The 20687-nt window shown below is 36.0% G+C and overlaps 1 protein-coding gene across 2 annotated transcripts in view; it reads left to right on the top strand.

Annotated features, from left to right (window-relative positions):
* The window catches only part of RIPK2 (receptor interacting serine/threonine kinase 2), a 48576-nt gene extending 34081 nt beyond the window's left edge, over positions 1–14495 (top strand). Inside the window, exons 6-11 of one of the 2 annotated variants that reach the window (XM_021089139.1) lie at positions 408–569; positions 6127–6212; positions 9301–9390; positions 10740–10833; positions 12433–12588; positions 13144–14495. In XM_021089139.1, coding sequence (XP_020944798.1) covers positions 408–569; positions 6127–6212; positions 9301–9390; positions 10740–10833; positions 12433–12588; positions 13144–13466 — 911 coding nt within the window. In that variant the 3' untranslated portion in view covers positions 13467–14495. The remainder of the gene's footprint in view (positions 1–407; positions 570–6126; positions 6213–9300; positions 9391–10739; positions 10834–12432; positions 12589–13143) is intronic. The other variant, XM_013996625.2, reaches the window with a different exon arrangement.

Raw genomic sequence — 20687 nt, 5'->3', positions numbered from 1 at the left:
TAGGTCATTTTGCTGTGTAACAACCCCAAAATCTCAATAGCTTACAAACTAAACGTTTATTTCTCATTCACATTAGATTTTAGTTGCTATGGCCCTTCTTGGTTCTGTTAAGTTCTACTCAGCTCTGCCAAGCTCTGTTATGCCCTGCTCTCTTCATACTCCATTGGCCAAATCAAATCACATTGCCAAGCCCAGAATTAAAGAGGTAAAGATATAAACTCTTTCCACAAGAGGCAGCCAAGTCTGGCAATAGCTGGGATATAAATATTCCTTTAACAGAAGGGGAGGTAATAAATTATTCCTAAGGTTTTAAGATTCCCTCACTTTCATTTGGTTGGCTTTAGAATATATTTAATATATTAGATCATAATGTATTTCTAATGAATGAAATATATTTGTTTTGACAGAAGTCACCAATCCTTTGCAGATTATGTATAGCGTGTCACAAGGACATCGACCTGACACTAGCGAAGAAAGTTTGCCGTTTGATATACCTCATCGAGCACTGATGATCTCTCTAATAGAAAGTGGATGGGCACAAAATCCAGATGAAAGACCATCTTTCTTAAGTTAGCATACAGTTTAATCTTTTGAAATACAAAAATAGTGAATATGTTGTAAATGAAATATTCCTTGAAAAATAACACGTTAGATAACACAAAGTTTTTCTTTTTAATCGAATTGTTTTTATTTTATAAGATGAGATTGAAGTATCAAGGAGAGGCTGTTGACTATCATAAAAATATTAGAAATTTATTCCCTATACAGTGGAAGGCCTTTAAAGTGAGTTTTTCATAGAAATGACATGATTAAATTTAAATTTAGGAGCTATCACATGCTGCTATTTATAAAATTGATTGGAGGAGTTCCTGTCCTGGCTCGGTGGTAGTGAGCCCAATTAGTATCCATGAGGATGCAGTTTCAATCCCTGGCCTCACTCAGTGGGTTAAGAACCCATCGTTGCTGTGAGCTGTGGTGTAGGTCACAGACATGGCTCGAATCCGGTGTTGCTGTGGCTGTGATGTAGACTGGTAGCTACAGTTCCAATTCGACCCCTAGCCTGGGAACCTCCATATGCTGCATGTGCAACCCTAAAAAGACAAAAAAAAAAAAATTTGATTGGAGAGGAGCAAGAGTAGAGTCATAAATCAACTAGGAGACTCTTGTAGGAGTTTTTTAATTAAAGTGCTATTCTTGGAGATTGGAAAGTCAGATAGAATTCAGATTTTTTTTCTGAGGTAGAATGGATCATCACCTAAATAGAAAATCAGAGGAAATCTTCATGACCTTGGGTTAAGCAAAGAAGTCTTATATATGACATCAAAAACAAGATCCAATGAAAAAAATTGTTGATAATTAGACTTTGAAAAAAATTGAAAACTTTTGCACTTAGAAAGATTCTATTAAAAAAGTGAAATGAAAATGAAGTTCCCTGGTGGTTCAGTGGTTAGGATTCATCGCTTTCACTGCTGCGGTCTGAGTCCCTGATCTGGAAACTGAGATCCCACATCAAGCCACTGCACACCATGGCCAAAAAAGAAAAAGAAAAAAAAAAATGGAATTCCCTGGTGGCACAGCATTTAAGCTTTTAGCATTGTCACTGCTGTGGCTTAGGTTAGATTCCTGGCCCAGAAACTTATGAATGACGCAGGCGCAGGCAAAAAAAAAAAAAAATAGAAAGACAAGCTATAGACTGGGAATCCTCTTTCCAGCTAAAATAGCAATGAAATATATTTCCCATTGAAAACTTAGGCCCAGTTCTTATTAGCACTGTAATTTAAAAAAAAAAAAAGTTGCTATAATAATGGATTAACATTTTATCTCTTATTTCCCAGAGCCATGTAAGGGGCGGGGGGTGTGCGTGCATGCGTGTGTGTGTGTGTGTGTGTGTGTGTGTGTGTGTGTGTGTGTATTTGTCCTCAGTGCCATTTCCAAACTGTTACTGATTTCTTCTCCATTTCCTAAAGATTCTAGCTTTTCTGAAGCTCATGCCATCAGGCAATATGTACTTTTCTTGTTTTTCCCTATTGTTCATCGAAGTCACTGGCTTTTGGCTTACGGACTTCTCTACCCTGCGCTGATCAGTGCTGCTGAATATTTAAGAGGAACCCTCTGCAGATATCTAAGAGTTCTCTGTGTACCTCTCCTCTTTGGTACTCTGTCCAATTAACTCTATCTGCCTCTGCCTACCTTAATTCTCAGTCCTGTCTCCTCAACTCTGAGCATCCACTGTGCTCCACCTGACTTTTCTGTCCCTATAGTGCAATTGGAAACTCTCTCAAGGCAATAAGCCTGAGCAGTCACGCTATTTTAAGGCTCACCTCCATATATCTAGTGTCCTGAAAACCACTGTTTCATGTATTTTGTCTGTCTAATGGTTGTTGGAGGAAGGAGGGTAAATCAGTCCTTGTTGCTCATCTTAGCCAGAGTGGAATTAATCGGTTTCTCTCTAAATTAATGGCTAAAACTGGGCATTAAACACTACTTAGCGGAGTTCCCATCATGGCACAGTGGAAATGAATCCAACTAGGAACCATGAGGTTGCAAGTTTGATCCTTGGCCTCGCTCATTGGGTTAAGGATCCGGTGTTGTCATGAGCTGTGGTGTAGGTTGCAGAGGCGGCTCGGATCCTGTATTGCTGAGGCTGTGATGTAGGCTGGCAGCTGTAGCTCCGATTAGACCCCTAGCCTGGAAATCTCCATATGCTATGGGTGCGGCCCTAAAAAGACAAAAAAAAAAAAAAAAAACCCACTGCTTAGCAATTCTGCTATGTTTCTCAAATGTAGCTGCTATTCGATTCTCAGAGATCAGCTGTTCTTAAAGTGTGGTGCAAAGACCCCTGAGGGTGGGGTTGGTCCCTGAGACTTTTTTTTTTCTTTTTACGGTGGCACCAGGTCAGGGATCAAATCAGAACTGCAGCTGCAGTCAATGCCACAGTCCTAGCAGCACCAGATCCAAGCCACATCTGTGACCTATACCACAGCTTGTCGCAACATCAGATCCTTAATTCACTGAGTGAAGCCAGGGATCAAACCCACATCCTCACAGAGACATCAAGTTCTTAACCTGTGAGCCACAAAACCGGAACTCCCCTGTGACTTTTTATAAGGGGTTCACAAAATTAATTGTTTTTGAAATAATAAATATTATATTATTTTCCCTTTTTATTCTCATCTTATGGAAAAATAGTGGGTTTTTCCAGAGATTAAATGAAGTGTGATGATATCATTGCTCCAATAGATAATATAATGTGTTCTCATATTCTCTGATGTTTTAAAATTTTCCTTTTTAATTTCTAATATACTAAATATCAATAGATATTTGTACATTAACGGTATTGTATATTGACATATACAAAAGCATTTTGGGATACACAATAATTTTGAAGAGTTCCGAGACCTAAAAGTTTGAGAATTACTGACTTAGATGATCATCTTGTACTACTGTAGGAGATGCATAAGTCTCATTCTTCCTGTTCCCCAGTAAAGATGAAATTCCATTTCCACCCCCAAGAGGGAAAGCATCGGAACAACATTTCCAGCTTCTATCTGCCCCTTAGCAGTCCTTGTCATTTGCTAATTTTGGAGAAAAAATAGGCATACTTATCTAGTCCTTTTTCATTTTTCTAAAAAAGTAAGCTTGATTAAGGATGCTTACATTTTCTGCTTCCCCATGTAGAAGCAGGAGAGGCCTGTGGCTTAGTGAGTAAAACTGTCAACTATAGGGGCAAAGTATTGCCAAGTTCATCAGCTACAGATCTAAAAAGGGACATATTCCAATTAGCTTTAGTAATAAGAGTGATATTTTGATCACATCTATCATTATTGTGTGGCTTTTCTTAATAGATTCTGAACTTAGGAAGGGAAGATAGGGCTAATGCATACTGTACGTTGTCCTCTCTTCTTAAACCTCCTAAACGCCATGCACCATATTTCATTTGAGCATTGGGAAAATAGAAACAATGAAAGAGAACTCCCTCATAGTTCCATTACCATATCTACAAACTTGGTTGTACTTTATCTCTCTTTCCTACCTTATCTTTTACAATGGAAAAAAGTATCCTTATACTGAACACAAATGTACAGTATTACTTGTGCTTTGGATACCATTCCCTTCCTTTCTCTAGCATTCTGTTCCTTATATTCTCTCTGCTCTTTGATTGCCAATCTCTGCCCACCAACTGGATCATTCAACTGTCATACAGATATATTCTATTATTATTTCCTATCTTTATATAGGAAAAAATTCTTGACCCTGTCATCCTTCAGCTACTACCTCATTTTTCTACTCCCATTTAGATCTAATACCTTGTAGGAATTGTCCATAATGTCTCTACTTCTTCCCTTCTAATTCATTTTTTAAAAGCTTAGATCAGTGTTTTCATATCTCCACTCTAGCTACATTTGCTCAAGTTACCAAGAATGGCAGTACTGGAAAATCCTTATCTCATTTGGCCTGTCTGCACATTAAATATGGCTGAATGTTTCTCCTTGAAACTTCACTTCTGATGGCTCCCAGGACACAAGAGACTATATTCCCTATTGTCCTCTCTTTCTTAATCTATTTTTCTCTTCCTCTGCTCAATTTCTAACTGTTGGAATGCCTCAGAGCTCTAATGTGGGTCACTTACTATTTGCTGTCTGTATTCTCCCCAGATGATCTAGTCCAGACTGGTTTTATATATCATCTATATGTTAATGATGCTCAATTTTACATCTTGAAGCCTTGGCCTCTCCCTTGTTCATATATTTTAGTAGTAGTAGTAGCAGTAATAGTAAGTGGTAATAATAAGAGTGATTATGAAGGTTTCCACTTGTTGGCTATTCTGCATAATGCTGCTATGACTGTTCATATGAAAGTCTGTGTGTGAATATATATTTTCATTTCTCTTAGGTAACTACCTATGAGTGGGATTTCTTGGTTGTATGGTACATTTATCTTTAATTTTTAAGAAACTGACCATCTGTTTTTCCAAAGTGGCCATATCGTGATACATTCCCACCAGCAATGTGTGAGGTTTTCAGTTTCTCTACATAATTGTCAATACTCACTGTCTGTCGTTTTAAGTATAGCCATTTTAGTGGGTATGGAGTGACACACTTCACTGTTTTAATTTACATTTCCTAATGACTAATGGTGTTAAGCACAGCTGTTTTTTTCAGTGGCTGCAACCACGGCCTGTGGAAGTTCCCTGGCCAGGGATTGAATCTGAGTCACAGCTACAGCAGCAATGGAACCTTTAACTCACTGCACCAGGCTGGGGATCAAATCCATGCCTCTGCAGTGAACCTAACCACCACAGACTGATTCTTAACCCACTGTGCCCCATTGGGAACTCTGGTGTTAAACACATTTTCATGTGCTTTTTAGCTGTTTGTATCTCCTTTGGTGAAATTCAGTCTCTTACCCATTTTTGAATCGGGTTATTTACTAAGCTGTCAAAGTTCTTTTTATATTCTAGATATAAGTTTTTTAGCAGATACATGATGTGTAAAAGTGTTCTCCTAGTCTGGGGCTTGTCTTTTCATTTTTCTTAATAGCATCTTTTGAAATGCAGAACTTTTCAATTTTTTTGAACTCTAATTATCAAAAATGTTTCTGATCCTGTTTCTGATGTTGAAGTCTAATTATCAAATTATCTAATTATCTGATTTTGAAGTCTAATTATCAAAAATGTTTCTGATCCTGTTTCTGATGTTGTAGCTATGAATTATTTATGTAATCCAAGGTTATGAAGATTTTTTTTCCTATATTTACATTTAGGTGCATCATAGTCCATTTCAAGTTAGTTCTGTGTATGGTGTTAAGAGTCTAAATTTATCTGTTTCAGATATCCAACTGTCCTAGTACCATTTGTTGAAAAGACTGTCCTTTCTCCATTGAATTTCCTTAGCAGCTTTGTCAAAAAACAGTAGACCATAATTTGAAGGACTTATTTTTAGACTCTCAGTTCTATTCCTTTGATCTGTATGTTTATCTTTATGCCTGTAATAAAGGCTTGGAAGACAGTTGAATGTCATCAATTTGGGGAAAAATTGACCTAGAGCCTTATCAATTAAATGTTACCACTTATGTTTTCATTTTAATGATTAAAGGTAATCTGAACTCAATTTTTTTCTTATTTAGAATGTTTAATAGAACTTGAACCTGTTCTGAGAATATTTGAAGATATAACTTTCCTTGAAGCTGTTATTCAACTAAAGAAAACAAAGGTAAATTTGCTAAATGAAATGCTGGAAATTAGAACTTTAAATCATGGAGATTTTTAGTTTAATTTAGTTTCTTTCTATGTACCTTCCACAGATAAAGGCTACAGCACTGAGGCAGTGGAGTTTACCAGAGATTATGAATAGTCTTTAATCTGTGACCAAAGAACATTTCCATTTCATTCAGATAGCCACCTCCAAATTTGAAAGACAGACCTCCCACATATCAAATTTAATTTAAAATGTATAATGAGTGACAGTTATGTACAGTGAATACCCTAAATTACTACAGTTATTTTCTTTTAAATCATGTTTCTTTCCCTAAAGTTTTGATATATACAGAATGAAAAAATGTCTGGGTTATTGCTCTTCTCCTTATTCAGTAGTCTTGAGTTTTTCTGAGGTTTATTGTCAAGTTAAGTTGTAAAATTTTGTTCTCCCACTCAAACACACCATGGGCATAAATAGGTCAAAGTAGCAATTGATGTGAATTATCTAGAACGGTTGTCTTTTTTACTTATTCTGGCTCCTGTAGATCAGAACAATTGAAAGGACCTATTACTGCAGGGTTTTTGTACAATTATCAAAGTTGTTTAAAAAGCAGCTACAGTCCATTTGGGACAGAGTTAACCTAGTTTAATACTTGCTAAGTTTCATTGAACTGTGCTTAAAATGTGATAATAAAAACCATCCGTTTTTAGCCAAACTGTTGATTGTGAACAGGCATAATCTACAATTGATTTCTCACTAAATGACATTGCTTGCCTCCTGCATTTGGCTGGATCTGTTAACATATAACCTTTGGTTTAGAAGGGAAGGTGCATAAAGGAAATGTCTGCCCTTAATCAAACTTAAAATTGCTAATGACAGTATTAGTGCCTGAGTTTTTTAAGGAACTAAGGAGGAAATGTGTTTTAATCTTTTGATAAATTTTCATTGACTTTCCCACTTCTGAATAGGTAGCCTTTTCCAGAATATGCCAGTCTTTCCACTTCTTAGTATATACAAACTTCTAATAACATTTCTATTTGCTTTACCTTTTCAGTTTCCTTTTCTCTCCTCGCAATTTTCTTCTCTTCTGTAGAGCAGAGGTAGATAGAAAGGTCTTTTTTCTTGGTTATAAGAAACCAAACTGGAAGAAAATCAGTTCCTTTTTTTGTGTCCAACCAACTTAAATACTAAGAATCTATATTTAAAACTGTTAATTTAGGGGAGAAATTTTTGCTTTTTAAATAAATAATTTAAATTATATATTTTCAAATACTTGAATAACACTTAATAATATTATTACTTTCTTTGGTCATTGTTTTTAAGTTACTGTATTGTTTTCACTTAGAGTTATTGTAGTTATATTTTCTTTTTTTTTTTTAATCCTTGTGTCAACTCTATAAATCTGTTAGGGAAAGAGTATCATCTCCACTTTGTATATAAAATAACTGATATTCAAGGAAGTAGTCACATAACACCCTGCATAGCTGAGAGTAGAATGGCCAGTCTAAGAGTAGAATAAGATTTAGCTTAATAAGATTTAATTTAAATTAAGTTAATATAATAAGATTTTTCATAAAGAAATTTCTGAAAACAAAGATCACCATTTAGAATGCCTTGTTTTCTTTGAGTTTCCTACATTTTTTTAGTTCTTTGAACTGACTGTTCTAATTCAGGTTTTCATAAATAGCATCTCTTACATCTTGAGTAATAAAACTGAATCAAAACTGTCTTTCCTTAATATTCCATTTCGTTTCTTTTAGTTCATAGATAATTTAATTGTCATTAACGGACTGTTTAAGAAAAATTATGTTAGTAATTAACAACATTACTTAATCAGGAATTCCCTTGTGGTTCAGTAGGTTAAGGATGCGGTGTTGTCACTGCCACGGCTTGGGTTGCTGCTGGGGCATGGGTTTGAGCCCTAGCCCAGGAACTTCTGTGTGCCACGGGCACAACCAAAAAGAAAAAAAAAAAAAACAATATTGCATGATCAAAAATATTTCAGTAAATTTAAAAGCACAGAAAAAACTTATATAACAGAGGTGGATCCAAAGATGAGTTTTGAAGTTTCATATGAAAATATATGTAACAAATGTTAATTGGACTCTGTATGAAAAGTACTATGCTAGATAGATTATATACACAGACGAATAGTAGTCTTTCCTCCTAAAACTTCGTAGACCTGTAATGGAGCAGACAGTCATTAAGCATGGATGATGAAGGACTGGGTGTGAATCCCACCAATGTCTAAAGTTCTCTAGAGCAGTTGCCATTATATTGGTTTGGGGAAGAAAAGAAGACTGACGGGTTTGTTTTTAAATCACTCAGTAGTGATGACTACTAATCCAAGCCTAGCTTAAGAGAGTAAATCACTAACCAATTTTACATTGATGGTACTAAATTGTTTGGTACTAAACAATTTTAGTACCAAAATTATAGCATTTAAATAAATAATTCTGCTTTAAAAAGCTACTATTTATTGAATGTTTCAAAGTAATGTTACTTCTCATCTTCTTTACAATAATACTGCAGAACAGGTATTATCTCCAGTTTACAAATAAGTAAACTAAGATTAAATCTTATGCCCAGAATCAAACAGATATCCTGGGATTCTAAGCCAGATCTGATTGACCCCTATCATTCCTTTAGGGTACTCTTCCTCCTTCACTTATTCCAGCCCTCAATTTCTTATCTACAAAATGAAAATAATAATAGACAATAGTGAATGCTTATAGCTATGGATAGATAGACACACAAATTGAAATTTATTAAGCACATAATTTGAACCAGATACTTTTATATTCATTATCTCACTTAATCTCTAGATTGATCCTGCATGTAGATATTATTGTTTTAAAAGATGAATTTTCTCAAGGTAATCAGTTAATATGAGATAGAATTCAGAGCCTGTGTCTTTAAAGTTATTTCCCCTATTCTACATTATCTCTGCTATAAATTATATACTATATTCTTAACTGATGGAGATTTTCTTTCCTTTGATTTTTTTGTATAAACATATAAAATATGTTAAATAGACTGCATTTCACTCATATAATTTACTAATCACTTCTAATTCAAGTAATATATGTATTATTTATTCCAGTTGCAAAGTGCTTCCAGTACTGTTCACTTATGTGACAAGAAGAAAACAGAGTTATATCCGAACACATCTGTAAATCATGGTTCACAAGAGGTAAAAAAAAATATGTTGATTAACTCAAAATGTGAGAAAAATATGAAAAATCAGTCTATCTTGCTCTTTTATAAATGGGAAGCTAAAGTCCAGGAAGATTTTAGGATTTGTTAGGTAGCCCATGGCAATCTCCAATTTGAAAGCCAGCTCCCCTAATTCTCAGTTCTTGGTTCATTTCATCAAATCACAGTCCTTGTTTCCTTCATAGGCATTGTTTTATGTAATGAACAGTGTTCCAGTGTAGTTCATAGGCAAATCATCAACACAGTTCTGCCACTATATTTATACTTTCTTATCCAAATGTAAAAAAGCTATAATACTAGTTCTTAACCTCTTACAATGATTAATAAAAGGAAAATACCATTTGTGTGGCTATCCAAAAAGAAAGATTTCTTTAGTAGCACTCATTCAGAATTATTTCACAGTAATCATATCTTTTAAGAATATATATGTTGGAGTTCCCGTCGTGGCTCAGTGGTTAACGAATCCAACTAGGAACCATGAGGTTGCGGGTTCGATCCCTAGCCTTGCTCAGTGGGTTAAGAATCCAGCGTTGCTGTGAGCTGTGGTGAAGGTTGCAGACGCGGCTCAGATCCTGCATTGCTGTGGCTGTGGCGTAGGCCGACGGCTACGGCTCTGATTAGACCCCTAGCCTGGGAATCTCCACATGCCGTGAGAGTGGCCCAAGAAATGGCAAAAAAAAAAAAAAGAATATATATGTTCTCTTTACAGATTCAGTAAAGTAATGATACCTTTAAAATGAACCTTAAAACTCAGTATAGTATTTGAATCACCTTTATATACACTCTCTCATTGGATCTTTGAGCCCATACATGCACATTTTGGGGTAAATATTACAAGAAAAGAACCTGAGAGCCATATTGTTTAAATGTCTTGCCAACACTTAGCAGTAATCCTATGACAGAGCTAGGATTAGGGCCAAGTTTTACATTACTTTTTCTATGGGTTCTCATTCTTCCATGTTGAAGGAACCTGAGGTATTGAGAATAGGCATTTGCTCTAAATTACTAGGTAATCAGAGTTGCAGATCTCAAATTTTTCATCAGCTGGACATAGTATTAATATTTTGTACATAATCTCAGCTCTTCTGGAATTATGTACAAAATACTGAAAAACTCATATTTTAATATATTTAATTATTTCCCCATCCCCCAATTTGACCTGATTTAAAAAATCAAGTTCATTTTTGTTATTTTATATATGTGTTTAATTTTGTAAGGTATAATTTGTGTTAGTTTTGATTCTTTGTTTGTAATAAGCCAAAAGCAAGAATAATTTTTTAAATGATTTTTCATTAACCTAAATCATTTATCTATTATTTACTTTAGGAATCATGTGGATCTTCGCAGCTTCATAAACCTAGTAATTCTCCAGGAACCTCAAAGTCCCTGTCAGCTACTCAAGACAGTGACTTTTTATCTAGTATGTAAATTTTTCAGCCAATATTAATGGCAGGTTTTCCGTTTTCTTTCAAAATCATATTTTGACAAGCAGTCTTTGTTTGTATGGAATATGTCTTTCACTTGCATTCATAACTCGTTTTTTAAAAGTGACAGTCTAAAAATAATGAAAATACTAGTGGGGTATTAAGCAAACACATTTAAGTATTAAAAGCATCATGTTAGACACTATAGAAAGATAAAAAAAAAATCTCTTGTAAGAAAGAGGAGAAATGTTTCTAAGTGACCATAGCATAAGATAGCAATGTAAGAAGTACAGGGATATAGAGCTGTGGTAGTATAGTGGAAGAGTAACATTTTTAACCGAGTACTTTCACAACAACCTTGTGAGGGAGATATTCCTCATTTTACAGATTCTTAAGATCAAGACTTCTGGATCACATAGTTAGTAGCTGGGAAATCCAAGATTCGAAGCCAGGTCTTTTGGTAAATATTTTCATGTCACTCTACTACACCATGTTGTCATCATGAAGAAGTTATTTCTGGCTGAAGGTTGGACCTATAGTTATAAAGAATGGGCATTCCAGGCAAAAGGAACAACATAGAGGCAAAGAAGGAAGAAAACACAGAGAACAGTGAGTAGCTGGGATTAGCTGGTAAGGACGGTGAATGAAAGGAGATAAAAGATCAGGAGGGTGGAGTCTTATCATCATGAATTCTAATACCAGACTAAGCCATTTGGGCTCTTTTGCTTGGGTAGGGAACAACTATTGCAAATTTTTGAGCAAGGGTGTGTGACATGATAAAATTTTTGGCTTTAGGAAGCTTCATCCTGGCTGGAATATGTAAAATGTTTTAGAAAGAAAAGAAGACTCAAGGTGGGGAGATGAGTTAGGAAACTGTTGATCTATTACCAAACTACAGGTGTGAGATTATGAGACTTACTCCAGAATACAAGAATGGTGTGAGAGAGGAGGCACATTGATAGGACTTTATAACTTTTCACTTGCAGGAGGGAAGTGAGAAAAAAATTTAAGCTGAACAAGTTTGCTGGGAGAACATTGGTATAATTAACAGAATTAGAAGTTGAAATGGCTTTTAGAGTTAAGTTTTTGTTTTTTTTTTTTCTTATTTGAAGTGCATGTGAGGGTAATGTCGAGTGGGCTATTGAAAATATAAGACTAAGATTCAATGAAGACAGAAAATTAAATTACATGGATTTGAAATGAGAGGTGACAGTTGAGGCCCTGAAGTTGAATAAGATTACCAAAAAAGAGTATAGACAGACACATATAAATTTAGGGGGTATGTTTGATGTGCAGAAGGAGAAAGACGATACAGAAGAAAAAATGTGGGACCACATGAAGAAATAAAATTCATGATTTATAATTTACATTGGACAGATAAGCACGAACAAAAGTGTTTAAAAAAAAAACATTCAGCATAAACCTTTTTTTGTTCTAAAAAATATTTACTTGTGAAATTAGGTCTATGAACCAGCTTATATAGTGAAAAATTAAAGACATTGAATACTGCTCTCTGTATGACCCAGATGTTCATATTTTAGCTAATAGGAAAAGCTGAGGAATATTCTACCCCTAAAAGATATTGTCTTTTATAGGAAAAACTCAAGACTTTTCCACGCCACGTCAGTGTCCAGTAAATCGCAGTTGGGACAGTAACATTTCTGTGGCTCAAAGGGCAACATTCTGTGATCACAAGACCACCCCATGCTCTTTAGCAATAATAAATCCACTCTCAGCCGAAGGAAATTCAGGTAAATATATACTGTGAGATGCATTGTAAATTATGCTATTTACGCTACAACTATATGTTCATTAGATCTGCTGTACAAAAAGTTTTATTTATAAATAAATACTTACCATTTGTGAGAAAACATTTAAAATCCCAGAAGATATGGTGTTGACATGTAATAATAGGACTAAATGGTATTGCATGAACATCTGTCTAGGGAGGGACTGCTGAAGAAGGTGTGATTTAATATGTTATGAAAGGTAAACATGTTTCTATTTATTTATCAAATATGCAAGTATCATTTATATTAAAGAAAAAACCCTGAAAAAAAGTGTTATTTGCCTCCATGATTTATAACATGTAAAAAGGTAGTGCTTTTTCTTGGAGGAGGGGGAAGAGAAAACCCAAATATCTGAATGTTTACTGAAAGTTAGTAGCATCCCTCAAAATAGTGGTATTCCATGTTAGCACAATCATAGTAAAATTAGGTTTTATGCCTTATTTTGTTTTTACCTTAATTTTATTCATAGCCACATATTAGTTACCTTCTTACTTTTCATCCCTGGATTTTCTACAGAGCGATTTCAGCCTGGTATAGCCCAACAGTGGATCCAGAGTAAAAGGGAAGACATTGTGAACCAGATGACGGAAGCCTGTCTTAACCAATCTCTGGATGCCCTCCTGTCCAGGGATTTGATCATGAAGGAGGACTATGAACTCATTAGTACCAAACCTACAAGAACCTCAAAAGTCAGACAATTACTGGATACCACTGACATCCAAGGAGAAGAATTTGCCAGAGTTATAGTACAAAAGTTGAAAGATAACAAGCAAATGGGACTCCAGCCTTACCCAGAAATACTTGTGGTTTCTCGACCACCATCTTTAAATTTATTTTAGAATAAAACCTTATAAATAACTCTTTCTCAAGAAGAAAAGTCAGTTTGTAAAAGGGTGTTTTATATTTCTTTTGCTCTGATAGTGTTTTTATGAGATCCATCTGAGTATTAGATATTTTAATGAAGTTTCTTCAGATAAATATTAGTCTCCTTCCATGACATTACAGTATTTTTTAAATTAATAACAGTGGAAAGTTTATATTTTGTTACGTAGTTCAATTTTTTTGTCTCTGGTTAATTGAAATTATTTTTTCAATGTACTAATTATATTTTTCTTGTACATAACAATGTCTTCAGGTTTCATGTGTTTCTCATGGAAACCATTTTCATATTCACTTTCTTTGTGGATTATTTATTACTTGTCTAAGTGTGCATGGTTTTTTTTAAAGTGTACCCTTTAGATTTAAATCAGAGATATTACAGCATTCCTACCCTACAGTCCCATGTTTCTGTCCTCTCCAAAGGTTATTCATTAAACCCTGCTACCTACATTACACTTTTAAATGTTATTGATTGAATTCTTTTTAAAAAATTGTTTCAAAAGATAAAGCAGTACAGGAATTCCCTTGTGGCACAGTGGGTTTAAGGTTCCATCCTTGTCACTACAGCAGCTCAGGTTGCTGCTGTGGTGCAGGTTTTATCCCTGGCCAAGTATCTTCCACATGCCATGGGCATGGCTGCCCCAGAAAAGATAAAGCAATACAAAGTGTATAAAGAAAAGGCTTATATTTCAACATGTGTTTGTATCCCTATTTCTAGCCTCAACTAACAGTCAAGGCAACTGAAGTTAATAGGATGATGCGGATTGTTCCGTTCCTTTCTCCCTGCTCATATTAAAGTATATACTTATTTGGGGAAGAATCTTAATATTATCATCATTATGACATTCATACTACAACCTAATTTGTGCACCTAATAATACAACATGTGCAGCCTTCCAGATCGCATACGAACCTAACTCATTCATTTAATTGCTGCATACTATTATCAGAGCTGCTTTGTTCTCACTAATAATAAAGGTACAATATGAGTTCCTTTTTTGGTTAATGGGTTATGTCACTAAAGTGAAAACTTAGAAGGAATAATAGCCCTTTCCTGAAAATGTTTATTAGCAATGTCAGCAAAACATGGTACAGGACAAATTTGAAAATACAAACCTTCAGGTTGAGCTATGACCCACAGTATAGAGAGAAAAAAAATCAGAAAGGACTAGCTGGCATTGAGAAAATTAAATATTTTATTAAAATAAGATTTTTAATTTCCATTTTGGAGTTGCGCATAACCTGTGATGCCTCATTACTGTGCCTCTGAGAAATATGAAAATTAATAGGGAAGATGGAAACTAAGGATATGAGTTATCTTTTATATCTTACTTTTTAAAGTGTTTAGATAAATAATTTGGGAAATGGGGCATTTTGAAGGTTTTCCCTTTTCTACATATTTTTTAAATTACTGTAAATTTTTATTATTTCATATTGACTTTTATATCAATTTGATGATGTAGTATCTGGATTGATAAAGTGAACTCTTCCTGTTTTTTTCATTTTCTTCCTGGATCTAATAACTCATAGCTTTCCAGTCAGTCTGTATGTTTACAGCTCCATGCATACCAGCCACTTATTCCCATGACACAAGGAAGGCACAGATGCAGTCATCCATCATTTCAGGTCTGCAAACTTTTTCTGCATAAATAACAACAGCAATGTACTGATGAAGAAGATGATGACGGAGATCGAGATGGATCTACAGGAGTTCCTGCTGTGGCACAGTGGGTTAAGGATCCTGCATTGCTGCAGCTGTGACATAGGTTGCAGCTCTGGCTTGGATTCTATCTCTGGCCCAGGAAATTCCATATGCCATGGAGGCAGCTAAAAAAGAGGGGTGGGGGAAGAAGATGAATCTTACAATGAGTTCTCATCCCCGAGTAGAACTGTTACAATCTTAGCAAGCAATTTTCATTATACTCATATCTCATAACACAGTGCCAGTCAGCATAGGACAGGGTCTGGCACAGACACTTTCTAAATATGTTTCTTTGGAATGAAAGCTGGAGAAGGAGGTATTTCCTTGAAGTCACATTTCCCAAGATGTAATTACAAGTGCATCTAGTAGAAGATACGATTGTTTTAGGTGGTATGCAGACAAAGAGCACTAAATTAATATTTGAGTAACATAGTAAGGAAATTCCTTGTAATTCTTTATCAAGCCTTCCAGTTAAGTAAAGGAGAATGTCACAATTGTTCTATCATCCTTTTATCCCCTGTATTTTCCTTTATTGTTAACAAAAAGAATAGCCTTCAGAAATAATATTTAGCAAGAATTTTATAAATTTTAAATTATATTCCATTTGAAAATGACCTACATATAACAAATGGTACTAGTTTTCCATTTATAATACTTAACAAAGTTTTCATTTTGTAATATTCAAAAATAATTTGAAGTACTAAATTCTAGATAGTATACATCAATGTGAACAATAGAGATAATAAAATGACATTAAGATACAATATAAAATACTAAAGTTTTGTAATAATCTATTTTAACTAGATAGTAATAGATAATGCTAAAGATGGTATTCTTTGCACTGTGTTCTCAGACAGTGCTTCCCAGAGGTCCACAGAGTAGCTGCATTAAATTAGCATAGCCTGGAGCTTGTTAAAAATGCAAACAAACTCTTGGCTGTTTAACCAGACCTTTTGACTCAATAGCTAGCAGTGTGTACAGGAAATTGTTTTAACAAACCCTCCATACATTATTCATGTTAAAGTTTGAGACCCACTGTTTCAAAAAACAATAGAGGAAGGGATCAAGATGGCAAAGTAGAGGGATGTGGAACTTACCTCCTTCCACAAAAACATAAAAAAACACATCTACATGTGTAACAATTCTTAATACCAACTGAGAGCTTACAGGAGATCTCATACAACCTAAGCTACAAGTATGACCCCCATGTAATGGGTAGGCTAAAAGAAAAGGAAAGGAAAGGAACTGAGAAAGGACTTGTGCCCCTGGGCATGAGCTGTGAAAGGGAAAATTCCCTCACTTTGGGAACCTACTTCACCAGCTGGGAGGTCTGCCAGGGCAGATAAGAAGCTTCAAAGGCTCAAGAGGAGAGTGCAGAAGCTGGCCTGTGGCCCTGTAGAGTAGAAAGAGACCAGCACAGAGGCCCTCACCACATCACTGCACTTCCCACCCTCAGATGTGTGCCTGCTGGTGTGCACAGCTTTTGGGTGATGAAACTTGGGCTTCAGCCGACAAACTTGGGGAGGCAACTCAGTTTGGCTGTGTGAAGACAGCCCAGAGGGCCTGGAGGCCCAGACCACTACTTGTGGTGCATGAAGGATAGAACATGGGTCTGTTATAGGAGCCCCATTGTCAATATGGTAATGAAGGGGTGGGGTGTGTGGGTCCACAGTAACAGCCTCATTATCAGCATGCTCACAGTGGAGCATAGCTCCAATCACCCTAGGTTTTGCAGACTTTGTGGGCATCAACAGTTGGAGATGAGGCTGATACCTGAGCCAATTACCAGCATTCTCATAGTGGGCACCAGGGCCAGCTTCTGTGGGTTTTTGCACCAGTGTTTTTGTGAGCACACATGCATGCCTAATGGACTTTCAAGCTAAATACTGGCACTTCCCCAGTGGAGGTGTCCACCAAGGGTAGCACCAGCAAAAGTAATCTTTGTTGGCATGCACACCAGGTGTCAGGGAGCATCACAGAGTTACACTTCCAGCAGACAGCTCCTGGGGAGAACACACAACAGCTCCTTTCCCAGAGAAAGTCCTCCAATCCCACCTACCTCACACTACAACTTAGAACTGGATCTGAGAGCTTCTACTTCAAAGACTGGGAAGCAGACGCTGCTCCCAACAGGGTCATGACAACCAGTGAACAAAGAAGTAGCCATACCCAATGTCCAGTTCAGGAACTGCTCACCACAACACCAAACACCCTCTATCAAGGGAACAAGTTCCAGCACATCCTGAGGAAAGACTTGGCAAGCATCCACACCAAAAAGAGCCCTTGCACCAAAATATTGGACACATATAGCCTACAGTATCACTCCTACATAAAAACAGCCCTTAGTGACTATGGTAGATAACATTCTCCTAAATTCATATTCAAAGAAATAAAACTAAATTGAAAAAGCAGAGTAACCATTCCCAATTAAAAGAAAAAGAGAAATCCCTGGAGGGGACAAGCAATGAAACAGACCTCTCCAGTCTACAAAACCCCAAGTTCAAAAAAGAGTTACTAAAAACGCTGAAGGAATGAAGAAAGGTTATACATAGACATGCAAATGACTATAATAAGAAACTAGAAAACATAAGGAGAAGCCAATAAAAATTAGACAACTTAATCACCAAGGTGAAAACTGAACTAAGGGCAATAAATACCAAACTAAATAATGCAGACATAGTTGGGAAGATAGAATAATGGAATTTACCCAATCAAAACCAGACACAAAGACAAATTTTAAAAACGAAAGCAATATATGAAATCTATGGGATAATGTAAAGCATGTCAATTCTCCACATAATAGGAATCCTAGAAGGAGAAAAGAGAGAAAAATGGACTAAAAAGTAGTTGAAGAAATTATGGCTGGGAGTTCCTGTTGTGGCGCAGTGGTTAACGAAACCGACTGGGAACCATGAGGTTGCGAGTTCGGTCCCTGCCCTTGCTCAGTGGGTTGACGATCTGGCGTTGCCATGAGCTGTGGTGTAGGTTGCAGACGCGGCTCGGATCTGATGTTGCTGTAGGCCAGTGGCTGCAGCTCCAATTCGACCCCTAGCCTGGGAACCTCCATATGCCACGGGAGCAGCCCAAGAAATAGCAAAAAGACAAAAAAAAAAAAAAAAAAAAGATATTATGGCTGAAAACTTCCCAAACCTAAAGAAGGAAACAGATATCCAGATAGAGAAAACATGGAGGGTCCCAAATAAGATGAAAGCAAACAGACATACTCCAAGACATATTATAATTAAAATGGCAAAAGTTAAAGATAGGATTCTAAAGGCAGAAAAACAAAAACAAAGAATTGGTTACAAGGGAATCCTCATAAGGCTATCAGCTGATATCTCTACAGAAATTTCACAGGCCAGAAGGGACAGGTAAGATGTATTCAAAGACCCTAAAGAGAAAAAAACTGTAAGCTACCATAGGTTACAGCAAGGATATACCCAGCAAGATTATAACTTAAAATAGGAGAGAGAAAGAAATTCTTAGACAAGCAGAAACTAAAAGAATACAGCAATACTAAACCTATCCTAAAAGAAATATTGAAAGGTTTCTCAAAACAAAAGAAGGAAGAAGCTACAGGAAAGGAGAAAATCACTATAGGAAAGGTTAATATTTAAAAGGACTAAAATCACGTAAAGAAGCCAGCTTATGAATTAAAAAAACAATTTTAAAAAATCTGTGAAAGCAATTATAACTACAATGAACAGCAAAAGTATAAACATGGAAGATATAAAATATGACATCAAAATGCCTAAGAAGTAAGAAAATATATATCTTTTATAATGTGTTTGAGCTCATATGACCATAAGTCTAAAGTAAGTAGACATAGTTGTGAATTAACATACTTAAAAATCAGGTTAACTACAAATCAATAACATACAATAGATTCACAAAAGCCAAAAAAAAAAAAAAAAAGGAACTCAAGCATAACGCAGAAGAAAATCATTGAACCATATTGGGGGTGGGGGGAGAAGCAAGGGACAAGAAATGCAAAATCTACTGGAAAACAATTTAAAATGGAAATAAGTACATCCCTATCAATAATCGTTTTAAAAGTTAATGGAAAAATTCTCCCATCAAAAGACATAGCAAGAAATATTGGATAATGAAAAAAAGAACCAGAGTTCCCATCATGGCTTAGCAGTAACAAATCTGACTACTATCCATGAGGACATGGTTTCAATCCCTGGCCTTAGGTTAAGGATCCAGTGTTGCTGTGAGCTGTGGTGTTATTTGCAAAGTGGCTCAGATAATCATTGCTGTGGCTATGGTGTAGGCCAGCAGCTACAGCTACAATTTGACCCATAACCTGGAACTTCCACTGCTGTGGATGTGGCCCTAAAAAAAATACAAAAAAAAAAAAAAAAGGTACATACAATATGCAGCAACAAGAGACACACTTTACAGAATGTTGCTGACAAAAGACAAACTTTAGGGAAAAAGATAATATAGATTTATGGTGAAGGAATGGGAAAAAGATTATCATGCAAATAAAAATGACAAGAAATTGGAGGTAACAATACCCATATCAGAAAAAAATAGACTTTAAATAAAGTCCATAAAAAAGGAATTCCAGTTGTGGTGCAGTGGAAACGAATCCAACTAGGAACCATGAGATTACGGATTTGATCCCTAGTCTCACTCAGTGGGTTAAGGATCTGATGTTGCCATGAGCTGGGGTGTAGGTTGCAGATGTGGCTTGGATCTGGCATTGCTCTGGCTGTGGCATGGGCTGGCGGCTGTATTCCGATTAGCCTCCTAGCCTGGGATGCCTGGGGTGCAGCCCTAAAAACCAAATAAATTAATTAAATAATTAATTAAAATAAAATAAAGCCCATAAAGAAAAAGGACACTCTAATGTATCAATTAATATTCACATATTAATTAATGCATATGTTCTCAATATAGAACCACCTAAATTCTTAAAACAAATACTAACAGACATAAAGAGAAAAACTGATGAGAATAAAATAACATTGTGAAAATTTAACACCCTGCAGACATCAATGGAAAGATCTTCCATACAGAAAATCAATAAGAGGACAGAGATCCTGAATGACAAAATAGAACAGTTAAACTTAATTGATATCTACTGGACAGTACATCTGAACCAGCATACACATTCTTTGGAAGAGCACATGGAATATGTTCGAGAATAGACCACATACTAGGACACAAAAGAAGCCTCAACAAATTTTAGAGAATAGAATTTTTTTTTAATCTTTTTAGGGCCATGTCCGTGGCACAGGGAAGATCCCAGGCTAGGGTAGAATTGGAGCTATAGCCACTAGCCTACACCACAGCCACAGCAACACAGGATCTGAGCCACACCTCTGACCTACACTACAGCTTACAGCAATGCTGGATCTTTAACCCACTGAGCTAGGCCAGGGATCGAACCTGCTTCCTCACTGATGCTAGTCAGATTTATTCCTACTGAGCCACTACAGGAACTTCCAGGAAGATAGAAATTATTTTG

This window comes from Sus scrofa, chromosome 4, assembly GCF_000003025.6.
Source record: "Sus scrofa isolate TJ Tabasco breed Duroc chromosome 4, Sscrofa11.1, whole genome shotgun sequence".
Classification (NCBI taxonomy): Eukaryota; Metazoa; Chordata; class Mammalia; order Artiodactyla; family Suidae; genus Sus; species Sus scrofa.
This window is presented reverse-complemented; position numbering and strand designations above follow the sequence as displayed.